General features: G+C 29.5%; 2 protein-coding genes across 4 annotated transcripts in view; both read left to right on the forward strand.

Moving 5' to 3' along the window:
• The first annotated feature begins 6,815 nt into the window (after positions 1 to 6,815).
• LOC108766365 (alpha-tocopherol transfer protein-like) lies at positions 6,816 to 9,440 on the forward strand. Of its 3 annotated transcripts, none has more exons than XM_018515624.1 (5): positions 6,816 to 6,833; positions 6,996 to 7,072; positions 8,154 to 8,459; positions 8,584 to 8,947; positions 9,130 to 9,440. In XM_018515624.1, the coding sequence occupies exons 3-5, from the start codon at positions 8,176 to 8,178 to the stop codon at positions 9,385 to 9,387; spliced, it is 906 nt and encodes a 301-aa protein (XP_018371126.1). In that variant the 5' UTR covers positions 6,816 to 6,833; positions 6,996 to 7,072; positions 8,154 to 8,175; the 3' UTR covers positions 9,388 to 9,440. The 3 variants fall into 3 exon arrangements, with proteins under 3 accessions (XP_018371126.1, XP_018371125.1, XP_018371124.1); XM_018515623.1 differs by having other exon boundaries at positions 6,824 to 6,844; XM_018515622.1 differs by lacking the exon at positions 6,816 to 6,833 and having other exon boundaries at positions 6,969 to 7,072.
• Positions 9,441 to 10,439: 999 nt separating this feature from the next.
• The window catches only part of LOC108766300 (26S proteasome non-ATPase regulatory subunit 10), a 3,255-nt gene continuing 1,595 nt past the window's right edge, over positions 10,440 to 12,099 (forward strand). Inside the window, exons 1-2 of the mRNA XM_018515493.1 lie at positions 10,440 to 10,855; positions 10,939 to 11,037. Coding sequence (XP_018370995.1) covers positions 10,748 to 10,855; positions 10,939 to 11,037 — 207 coding nt within the window. The 5' untranslated portion in view covers positions 10,440 to 10,747. The remainder of the gene's footprint in view (positions 10,856 to 10,938; positions 11,038 to 12,099) is intronic.

Below are 12,099 nucleotides of genomic sequence, written 5' to 3' on the forward strand. Positions count from 1 at the left end.
TATTTTACTCATCTTAATGATACATAATTAATGATAAATAGACGTTTCGGTCTGTCATCAGACCATTCTCAATATTAAACAAATAATACATAAACCAAACCATGGCAGTACTTCAATACATATTCTAACTTATTTCACAACATATATTCGCTTTTTTCGGTATTACAGTTATATACATTTCCTCACGCAAGATTTTAAAATCTAACAATTAATTCTATAATAGGTGAATCGTCAAATTCTATCATTATTATAATATTTGCGCTACATGTGCTATGCTTTGATATACGATAGAAATTTCCTCGTGGATATATTAGAGAGAGGCACATACGCGCTGGTAACAGTGTACGGTACTTGAAGAAGAATAACTCGAAACGTGGGAGATACATTCGATTTTACTTTTTGATTCAAATATAAAAAATAAATATGGTGATTATATGAACCACCTCCTCTTCCACCAATTCCGTAGCTGAGTGATCAGTCTCCGAACAATAATCGTGAGTAAATATTGCAAGTTAATTAGGAATTAGCGAAAGAATGGTATGTTCTCTCGTGCCTGACACTCAACTCGTATTTGGAGAGAATTTTCATGACAATTTGTTAAAGATCAGCTTAACGATTCTTAAGGTCAGTTATCAAGGAAAATCCTTTGCAGACCACGATGAAGTTGTGCCGTTGCTTGCGAGTACGGTCACAAATTTGACATAAATATAAAATAATATAGGAAAATCAGGCAATTGATAGTGCGGTGCGGTACTTACAGTGCACAAACCTTAACTAAATGTATATAAATTGTATTTAACTTGCTTTACATCCAATTCGATATAATCACGGAATTAGGCAATTACACTAAACGTGTGACTAACTGAATAACTGTAAATGTATTTTATTTTAATAATGCAGATTCTGGACACGTACATAATTTCGTAGTGTGATAGGAGCAATCGATGGAATTCACATAGCCATTATTCCATCAAATGCAGAGAGAGAACACTTCTGTATTAAACGAAAATTGTTTCATTCGTTGAATGTTCTTTTCGTACGTATAATATTATCATAATTTACAAATGTTAATTACCCATACACAATTATTATAATTAATATGTGATTACAAATGTTAATTACATATACAATAAAATTCAATATATTTGTAAATCTATAGGTACCGCATTATGAGGGTAGAATTTTGATCGAAAACGCTACATATACGGTGAAAGAACACACGATGCCAAAATTTGATCTTTTCGTGTATCTAAACATATATACAAGAGATGTATATTGTAAGAGAAAAAAATGCTTGTCTTTTAGATAATAGCATATTTCGATAATTTCGTTTGTTCCAGTCATGGGAATAGTTTTCTGTATACATATATAGAGAATATCGATAATGGAGATCGGGTTAATGCACATTTTTTCCTTCCTTAATTGATCATATAATGCGTGACATTAAATGGTATCCTTTATGGTCATGTATGTGCCTTAAAAAATTCGGATACGGTAGAATTCCTGCTTCTAACTCAGTCGTAAAATCTGAATTCAATGACATAAAGTGCAGATTATTTGCAAATGCATTGCCAACCAGGGCAGATTTATTTGTATTTCGCCATATCGATTACATTAATGAACGTATAAAGTCGATGCACAAGATATTATTAACTGATTTTAAGTCAATATTATTTCCATTTTGTAAAATCAATTAACATTTAAGGCAAAAAAATGTCAATAATACAAACATGCGCTTTTGACAGTATCTATCAAATATTTGTTATTTCATTACTTAAAAGTGAAAATTTCAAAACAGCAGCAAGTGATATTAGCGATAGAAATATTTTTTTACAAATAAGTTTAGATTCGTTTGCAAATGGGTTAACTAAATATAGATATTATTTACGAAGCGTTATTCTTTCCGATATTTTTGAAGCTAAGGAAACATATGGCAATTGTTTTCTTATAAATTGTGAGATATCAGTAGGCTATTTATGTAATAAGTTATTTTATAATGTATGTAGTATAAAAGAAACTACCTGTTGTGATATATGTAGCAATACGCGAGAAAAAACATTTCCAACAATTCAAATAAAATTAGATTTAATAGAGTCTACATTTCCAAGTGCCATTGAAAACAACTTTCTTTTGAAACCAAAACGCTGCCATCAAAGGAACATGGAATGGAAAAATATAGAATGTTCCGGTACACAAAATACACAAATTTCAGAAGTTGGTAAGTATTGCAGAAACATTACACAAGAGACATAATTAAATGTAAAGATAAAACAAGAACATATAATACAACATTTGAGAGAAAAAACAGAATTTGTATTTTCTTACGAGTTACTGCAACTACTCTTCTATGTACTCTACTTATTTTATATGTTAGTTTTAAATCACCCTTAAAGTCAAAATAACAAATATAAATGTAAAGTATTGTGTCAATTGTTTAACATCACTAGTTCGTTAACAAATAACACAAGACGAACGAGTTACTTTAACTTAAAATGTAGACTGGATCTCCTGGGACAAGTAAAAAATGTTAAAATTAACATTTTCTTTTTTACTGTGTAGGTAAGATCTTATGGGATAGACATTTAATGGCGGAAGTATACACAGCTGATGATCGTGTAAAAGAATTAATGGAAATTAATGATCCGGAACCACATTTATATGAAGTAACAACTTCAAGAAATGTAGAACAAGAATATAGCGAATATTTATGTCATCATCCTATATACAATAGAGAATATGCTGCACGAGGAGTCGATGTACAAGATATTCCCATTTTACAAAATGGGATATCTTGCATCATGTCTTCAAAACGTGGCAGACCTCGTTTACATAACGAGAAATTAATAGTATCTACTATTTTGCAATATAAAGATAGTTTGAGATTGATAGGAATAACAAAATTTCAAATATCATTTCAAAAAACAATAAGATTTGGACAGACATATCACATCAGTTAAATAACACAATGTCAGAAAATGCTTTATATACCTTGACAATAAAAAATCGTTATGGATTGAAAGATCAAATATTAAATACGGATATAAAACACAAGATAAAAGGCAAGTGTATTTGCGGATCAGTTATCAATGGTATTATCAATAATGTTAATCTTGAAACTGATAATGTTATGTATTGTAAGCATACAAAAGAAACAGGTATTTATGGAAAGAGATTCTTAAGAAATCCTGAACGATTAGAAATACACAGTAAAAAATTGTGCGTATATAGAGAATATGCTGCACGAGGAGTCGATGCACAAGATATTCCCATTTTACAAAATGGGAATAATATTAACTTAAAATCTATTAACATAAAAGGCAAAGAAATGTCTATCATACAAACATGCGCTTTTGACAGTATTTATCAAATATTTGTTATTTCATTACTTAAAAGTGAAAATTTTAAAACAGCAGCAAGTGATATTAGCGATAGAAATATTTTTTTACAAATAATTTTAGATTCGCTTGCAAATGGGTTAACCATACATACATATTATTTACGAGGCGTTATTCTTTCCGATATTTTTGAAGCCAAGGAAATATATGGCAATTGTTTTGTTATAAATTGTGAGACATCAGTAGGATATTTATGTAATAAGTTATTTTATAATGTATATAGTATAAAAGAAATTACCTGTTGTGATACATGTAGCTATACGCGAAAAAAAACGTTTCCAACGATTCAAGTAAAATTAGAAGATTTAATAGAGTCTACGTTTCCAAGTGCCGTTGAAAGGAACTTTCTTTTGGAATCAAAACGCTGCCATCAAAGAAACATGGCATGGAAAAATATCGAATGTTCCGGTACACAAAATACACAAGTTTCAGAAGCTGGTAAGTATTGCAGAAACATTACACAAGAGATAATATAATTAAATGCAAATATAAAACAAGAACATATAATAGAACATTTGAGAGAAAAAAACAGAATTTGTATTTTTGATAGTATTTTTTTTTAAGGATATTATTATCTATAGTGTTTTTCAAATAAATTGGTTAATATTTATATTTTAAATAAACTGTATACAATAATATAAATTACATATCAAAACTGTGTGTGTACATACCATTTTTAATTAAATACGCGAACGCCACTTTTGGTCAAATTTACATATTATACTACACACTAAAAAGTACATCAATCGTCTTGAACACTTACAGTATTTATACAAAAAAATCAAGATTCTTGTCATTATTTATAATTATATCTTCTTTAGGACGCATTTTTACTTTTCACTGAAATAAGTTTTGATATAAGTTGTAAACTGCAGCAAAATTTTTTATATTATTTTTCAATATGATGTAAACTGATCTGTAATGTTATTATAAAGACTTCATTGTATCTATTCTTTTTCATTCTAAAGATATGTACATCATTAAATGTTATTTTCCATTAAACGCCCAATAATTACATTGCAGGCATGTTTATAATACTAGAAATATACGACATGTATAATACAACAAATAAAGTGCAATTAAGTAAAATTCCGCAAAAATTGCAATTCACATTTATAAAAAAGGAATGTTTTCTAAGAGGCATTGTTACTTTAAAATTACCGACAAACACTAAGAATACTGAAGAGAACGTTGTTGGACACTTTACGGCAGCGAGCTTCCAGAATAATCAATGGTTTGAATACGATGACTTAAGAAATCAACCAAACGAACTTCCATCTACTTACAAAGCAAATGCACAAGTAGTTATATACACCATTTAAAGGACAGAAAGCACAATTTTATTTTATATTTTTTATTACTATCACTAATGTTATATTATATATTTTTTATTACTATTGACTAAAGTTATATTATATATTTTTTATTACTATCAACACAAAAACAAAACAAACTAATGTTATATTCTAACTTTTGGCTCGTAGCCCATTTATGTTATATTAATTTATAATTTATCCTTTTTACTCATATTATTTTATATTTTTATAAACAGATTTCGAAATATCGTCTCGGCATTTCTCGTATCATTAAAAATAACTTTTTATTACTTCTAAAATTATACAACATTATACGTTATACTCAAGGAGTAACTAAGTGATCTGAAAAAAGAAAGAATATTACTCATAACTGCGAAATATGCGTTTGATGGCTGTACTTGCGTAATTATGATTTGCGTTATATAGAATTAAAATACTAACATTGAATGCGTTTAATGAACTGGTTTCCGAAATTATGATTCAAGATTTATAGACTTTAAACACAAATACTGAGGATGATCCAATTAAGAGAGATCAAAACGTTTGTTAAAATAAACATATATTGAAGAATTGTTTTTTGGCCCTTCTAAAGTACTCTTTTTATATTAAAAATAACATTTCCGAGATTATCATTTGTTTTTCTCGTCTCGTCTTGTCTCGTCTCGAAAAAAATCGGAGAAATATCGGAATAAGAAATAAACATTTCTTATGAAAGAGTTAAAATCAGATCAGAGACAATTGTTGATTCCGTCACATTAGCTTAATAAAAAATACACATTTCTGCATCAACAGTAACCAAAGTTAATTAAATTTAAACATTAAGAGGTCAAGATGAAGAAAAAAACCAAATAATTGATTCAAAAAAATTAATTCTATAATATTAGTTAAAAAAACTAAAATAGATTTACAGCTCTTAATGAAAATTAAAATATTTTATTCTTTTGAATGAAAATATAATAAAACGTTATAATTGTGTGACGTGACGTTTGCACTGTCCGTCGTAAATGAAACGAGATAAGTAGTCGATATATATATATATATATTCTTGAATGTCTAAACAATTCTAATATTACTAAAGATTGAAAATTAAATTCAAGCCACAGTTTGCAGAATTGGATACGTATATAATATAAAAATTTACACCGAATTATAAGTACTAAAAGTCTAGCTTGACCATCTAGGACCTTTATTTCCTATTTCTTGTATATTCACATTACGATCATTACGATTCATAACTGAAAATTAAATTTGGCACGCCGTTTGCAGGATTAGATATGCACATAATATATAAATTTACACCGAATTAAGCATTAATTATATATAAAATTATGCATAATTGTGCATAAGCAATTATTTTTACATTTTTTCAAAATTGCTTTTTTCTGAAACGAACAATGTGAAAATTATCCCTTTAATTATTTTTAAAAAAATGTTTTCACATTACTATTATTATTTCTATTACACTAAAAAATAATTTTATAACAGAAAAAGAGATGTATGAATATGTATGGACATGTTTTGTGTATGATTATACATGCTTATGAATATTTATGTATGTTTATACATATTTATACATATTCATGCATAAAAAACTGTTACGTAATATTTTATTTGGATTGAAGGCCGCAAGAGATTGAATTGCAAGTTCTTTTTAACAAAATCAGTTCGAGATCTGAAGATCCTATAGTTGCTTAGACTAACTGTCTAAGCAGTATGAAATAAAAATGAAATAAAATTTCAAATGTATCACATTATCTCATAAACATTATTACATTATTCTAATAGCAAATTACATTAGTAGTCTATTATATTGTGCAACATATTTTAATACTGTAAGAAGATATAAAGTATACAATATTGTAAAGAATTATTTTTCTCAGAAGAGACAAAAGGTATTGGATGTTAAATAGTATTAAATTAAGAATGGATATTTGCATCTATTTCATTAATTTCTATTTTGCCGAGAAATCTATATAGTGTCTTATCAAATAAAATTTCAGCGCATATATTTCATATATACACAAAATAGTGTGACTCATATAACGTTGTTGAAACCTGTTTTCTGAGCTGTTATATAATGTACACTCCATTGTCACTTCTTCATCAGTGCTCAACAGACTCGGTTTGATCAATGTACAATTATGTGTATATTTAATCTCAGTTTAATTTATTGTTTTTTTCTCTCTAATTTTTAGAATTAGAAGAAGATGAAGAGTAAATTAAACCGAGATTAAATCTTACATTGATGGAACCGAATCTTAAAAATTATTATATGTTAATGCAGATTTCAATTAATATTTTTCAAGACATCGGTCTGAGTTACTACGTGGCATCTTTTTACATAGGCAGAATATATACAAGGTAAACGAAATTTAGTAAAATGTATTTCATCCACTATCATTAATAAACTAGAAAATCAATAATAATGCATTTTGATCTAAGGTTATGTAATGTGACGACACACACATTTATAATATACAATTAATATAATTTATTAGGAATTATTGCTTTTGTCTGTATTTCATGTAAAACAAGTTATTTAGCTTGCATATACTACGATAATATTCTTGAGGCTTCCACGGGTGCTTTCTTTATAAAAGTTATGCGTTTTGAGGGTTCCCTGTTGCAAATTCCCATGGGTTTTTTCATGGGTTCCTATAGATGACTATAAGATTCTGTAGGAGCTTGTGTAGTTACTTATAGGTATACGTAGGACATCCATGGGAATGCAATAGATTAGTATAGGTACCCACAGGAATGTGGACAGATGCCTCCATGAGAACTAAAAGGATGTATAGGATACCAGTTTGACGTATAGTAACTATGTAGGCGTACGTAAGACAGTGGGGAGGTACCAAAGACAAAGAGAATGGACTGTGCAATCCGTATCTAAGTAATGTATCAAATGTGGTCGACAATAATGAGAGAGAGGTCCGTGGGAGACGGCCAATCCCCCTCTCATTCTCTCTCCCATTACACCATTGAATAGAAAGAGACTTCTGCATTCCTATGGATACGTATACTAACTTGCGAGAATAATTTTATAGAAATAATTAAAAATAGTTCAAACTGAATATAATTCTACATTATGAATTTAACAGGGTGTTTTTATATATATTTTAGGTTAATATTCTTATGGCTTCCATGAGTGCTTTCTATATAAAGATTATGCGTTTGGCGGGTTTTCTCCGTGTCTAGATCCATTCTTGAAATTCCAACGTTTCGTACTAAAATTTCCTGTCATCCTATATATACATGCTGCGTAAATCCTATAGTCTATTGTAAGAAATTTAGAGCAGTGGATTGCAAGGTTCACGAAATGTTGGCATTTCAAGAATGGATCTGGACACAGGAAACCCGCGAAACTTATAATCTTCATATATTACGATAATATAATTATATATTACTGAATTTGTTAAAATTATTAATTTTATTTCCGTAGGAGTCTAAACTCACAGTAAAAGATGGCTTCAATAAAATTAGCATCGTTTGAGGAAGAATTAAAGAAGAATCCGGAATTGAAAGAGTCAGATATACAAATATTGAGAAAATGGTCCAACAAACAGACTCATCTACCTAAAATGTCAGATAGTGAATTAGTATTGTTCTTGCATAGTAATTATTATCAACTCGAGCCAACGAAAACTACTATCGATACTTTTTTCACAGTCAGGACTCATGTACCCGAGTTCTTCTGCAATCGAGATCTTATTAACGACAAAGAAGTAAAGAAAGCAACCAAGACGGTGTAAGTATATTAATGATATTTCCCTTTTTTAATTATTCATGGCATCTCTTATGTGTAAAAAAAATGTTGCATTTATCACAAAGAAATTTCGTGCAAAAAATACAAACAATCTTATTATCGACAGAACGACTCAAATTTTGGAAGGAATTACTAGAGAAGGGCATAAAATCATTTATGGAAGACTTATAGATAGCGAGCCGTCGCATTTTGTTTTCACCGATGCAATTAAATTGCTTTTTATGACAATCGATTTATGGCTTTATATGGAGGGCACTTGCAATGGCCATGTATTAATAATCGACATGAAAAACATTTCTTTGGGACACGTCGCCCGTTTAAGTCCTATGACTTTAAAGAAATTCTTTTACTATCTACAAGAAGGATTACCTGTTAGATTGAAAGGATTCCATTTAATAAATGTTACTCCAGTAGTAGATATCATTTTCAATATGATAAAACCTTTCATGAAAAAACAGCTGATGGATATGGTAAGATCTAAATCGTTACATACAAGTCAATTTCAGGTCAATTGTTCAACATTACGTTTATTAATAATGAGAAAAAGAGAAGATCAAACTCCTATTTCTTTTGATTTCTTTTTTATTGACTGTATATCGTGTGCATGTGCGTATTTTATTTTTTTATGTAATATATTTTAATTACTTTCTAGTTTCATATGCATACCACAAACGATACTCTGGAGAAATTCGTGTCACTCGAAGTTCTTCCGAATGAAGTAGGTGGTCAAGCCGGTCTTATGCAGAAATTACATGATAAACAAATGAAAAAACTAGCAGATCATGTTGCTTGGTTCCAAAAAGACGAAGCTAATCATCGGGTTAATGAATCGCTACGACTGGACAAGGCAAAAATAGCAACGGATTTATTTGGCGTTGAAGGAAGCTTTAAGAAGCTCGAGATTGATTGATCAAATAATGTTTTACAACACTAATGGCATAATTAATTTTATTTTTAGTATACAATAACAATAGTTTTCGAAAACAAAAATTAATTTAATCATTCTAATAATCTATCTTAAATTTAGATATTAAAATTAGTCTTATTACTTCACGTTTACTTCGTAATAAAATTTCTTTATTTTTTGTATTGTTCCTAATATTTTTTACGGTAATGGAATTGGAAATAAAAAACTTTGTAAACATCAACTAACAATAACATTGTATCAGTTATTTCCTCTATTTAACAATGTAATTGTTACGTACAATATGTATTGTATTATATTTATATTGTTGAATGGAAAATTATAATATTGATATAATGTTGGGTAGTATCTCTATACACGTATCTAGATACATGTATAGAGATATATTTTGTGTATCTGATCTGTATCTGAGGTACATTCAAATTCGAGTATTTGTATCTATATCTAGATAAAAAAACGCAGCATTTGAACTGATTTTCAGTTGCATTTTTCAGATACATTTCCTCAGCATAGTCATGATTCCATTTTATGTGTGATTGTCGATTGATTCCATTCTGCAGGAAAAAAGCAGCTTTGCTGTTGCAAAATTCTATAACATGATTGGTCTTTCCTTCAGTTCCTCACAGGATATAAATACAAATCAGTCATATTAAAGAATTTTACAGTCACACAGCTGCTTTTTCTGCCGGACGCAGCCAGTGATCTTAGATTGTAGAATTTCTAACACATGTATAGTTAAGCTGGAAACATAATGCTCTTGAAGTATTTTTAATTTGTAAAATTATGATGAATAATATAGTCTTATAATTATTATCCTAAATCGTTTCACGATAATTATAAGTTTTTTCAAGTATCTATATATAAATGCAACAAAAATGAATAAATGAATGATTCATTTAATAACTAATACATTTTTTACACATTATTACAATAAAATTAATTTAAAAGTGTCTTAAATGTATTTAAAGATATTTTCGAAGTATCCGATATCTGTATCACCATGCGCATCATGCGTGAATGGAACGCACTCATTATATCCTTGTTTTATGTTTAACGGAGAATAAAGATAGAAACAACGCATACCTATAGCGCTGAAAAGTGAAAATCATTGACAGCGCTGATGGCGCTTGCACATTGCACTCATTGTACACAGAACGTGGTAATTTACAATAATTCTTGCCGTACGACAAGATCATATGCGACGCAAATGCGTCGTGATAAAAGACGGCCGTAACAAGTCAATATTGGTGACAAAATAGCGGAGTAATTCCTGCGCGCACGCGTTTAAAACGTAACATTCAGAGCAGGAAGATCTCGTCAATTTATCGTTCACAGAGCCGCGAAAATGATGCAGCAGGAGTCTACGGTGTATGATCTGGCATATCGCGGCAAAACTGCGGCCGTGAAGATTCTGCTGAACGAGAGTGAGAAACTGAAAACACAAACGGACAACGTACGTATTGTGCAACGTTGCGCCGTTCCATCCACATATCGAGCGTGTTTTTGAGGTTATATTATCATTTCCTTTCTTTGCAGAATGGTCGAATGTTGATACACTGGGCGGCCTTGGGTGGTCACGACGACCTGGTCAGGCATTTGCTGTCCCTCGACGTACCGGTGGATCCTGCAGATGATGTAAGAAATCCCTATTCACATTAATACGATTGTAAATAAACAAGAGATATATTCTTCATAGCTGCACTATGTGTACTTTTTGCATTTAAAATGACATGACTGCGCTTCACTCGATGTTCGCTCTTAGAATCATTTCATCCTTATTTATCAAACAAGGACAAATAATATTCGCGAGTGAACAGTTAACGTCAAGTAAAATATATGTATCCACAATTAGATGGAGAAAGAGGATCGAAAAATATGAAGAATTTAGTTCAAAGAATAAGTACGAGGTGTAGCAATTTAATCGCGTGTAATAGCAGCAACATTAACAGATTATTAATAAGAGTAAAATATAATTAATAAAAAATTTGTCCTAATCTCTACAGCTATACTATATTAAAAAATTATAAACAATTAGTTATAATAATCGATTGATTATTGCTATAAACAAGTGTGAATTCATGGAAATGTACATCTTGTCTTATCACATCATACATCATAATGCATAGAGGTCAGATAAAATTTTGATGATACGATTGCACGAAGCTTCTGACAATCGAATTTTTTTCCTCATTTTAACTGAGTTATCAAAAATTTTCTCTCTAATTTTTTTCTTTATTCTTCAAGAAATATGCTTGTTTTAAGTCCGAAAGATCTAATAATTGCGATACGACTAAAATCGATCTCTAACTGTAACAATTCTGAATTTGGAGCGACGCAACGAACGCACATATGTACCGGATTTCTAATAGTTTTGGTAAATTTTAAGATTAAAGATACATTTTTTATACGTGCGAATGAAAACAGTAGATGTCAGCTGTTCATTGGAATTTCGATGAAATTCTATACGAATATTTAAACAAGATAATAAATCTTTCCAATATTTCTTTTTAAAAAATTGTTGTAAAGTATATTTATTAGCTTTCGTTGTTAGTATGATAATTGTCAAAACGCTATTATGTCTGATTAAAAATAGCTCATATAATCATACCTAAACGAAAAGATTTATTTTTAAATCTTTTCCTGAAATATTTGTAAAAATCTTTGTTTGAATATATATATATATATATATATATATAT

This window comes from Trachymyrmex cornetzi, unplaced genomic scaffold, assembly GCF_001594075.2.
Source record: "Trachymyrmex cornetzi isolate Tcor2-1 unplaced genomic scaffold, Tcor1.1 scaffold579, whole genome shotgun sequence".
NCBI lineage: Eukaryota > Metazoa > Arthropoda > Insecta > Hymenoptera > Formicidae > Trachymyrmex > Trachymyrmex cornetzi.

Bases quoted from the DNA above. Each gene is read 5' to 3' on its own strand.
- LOC108766365 (XM_018515624.1), top strand. From the start codon at position 8,176: ATGGCTTCAATAAAATTAGCATCGTTTGAGGAAGAATTAAAGAAGAAT. The intron at 8,460-8,583 runs GTAAGTATATTA...TATTATCGACAG, and splicing joins AAGAAAGCAACCAAGACGGT to AACGACTCAAATTTTGGAAG. The intron at 8,948-9,129 runs GTAAGATCTAAA...ATTACTTTCTAG, and splicing joins AAAAACAGCTGATGGATATG to TTTCATATGCATACCACAAA.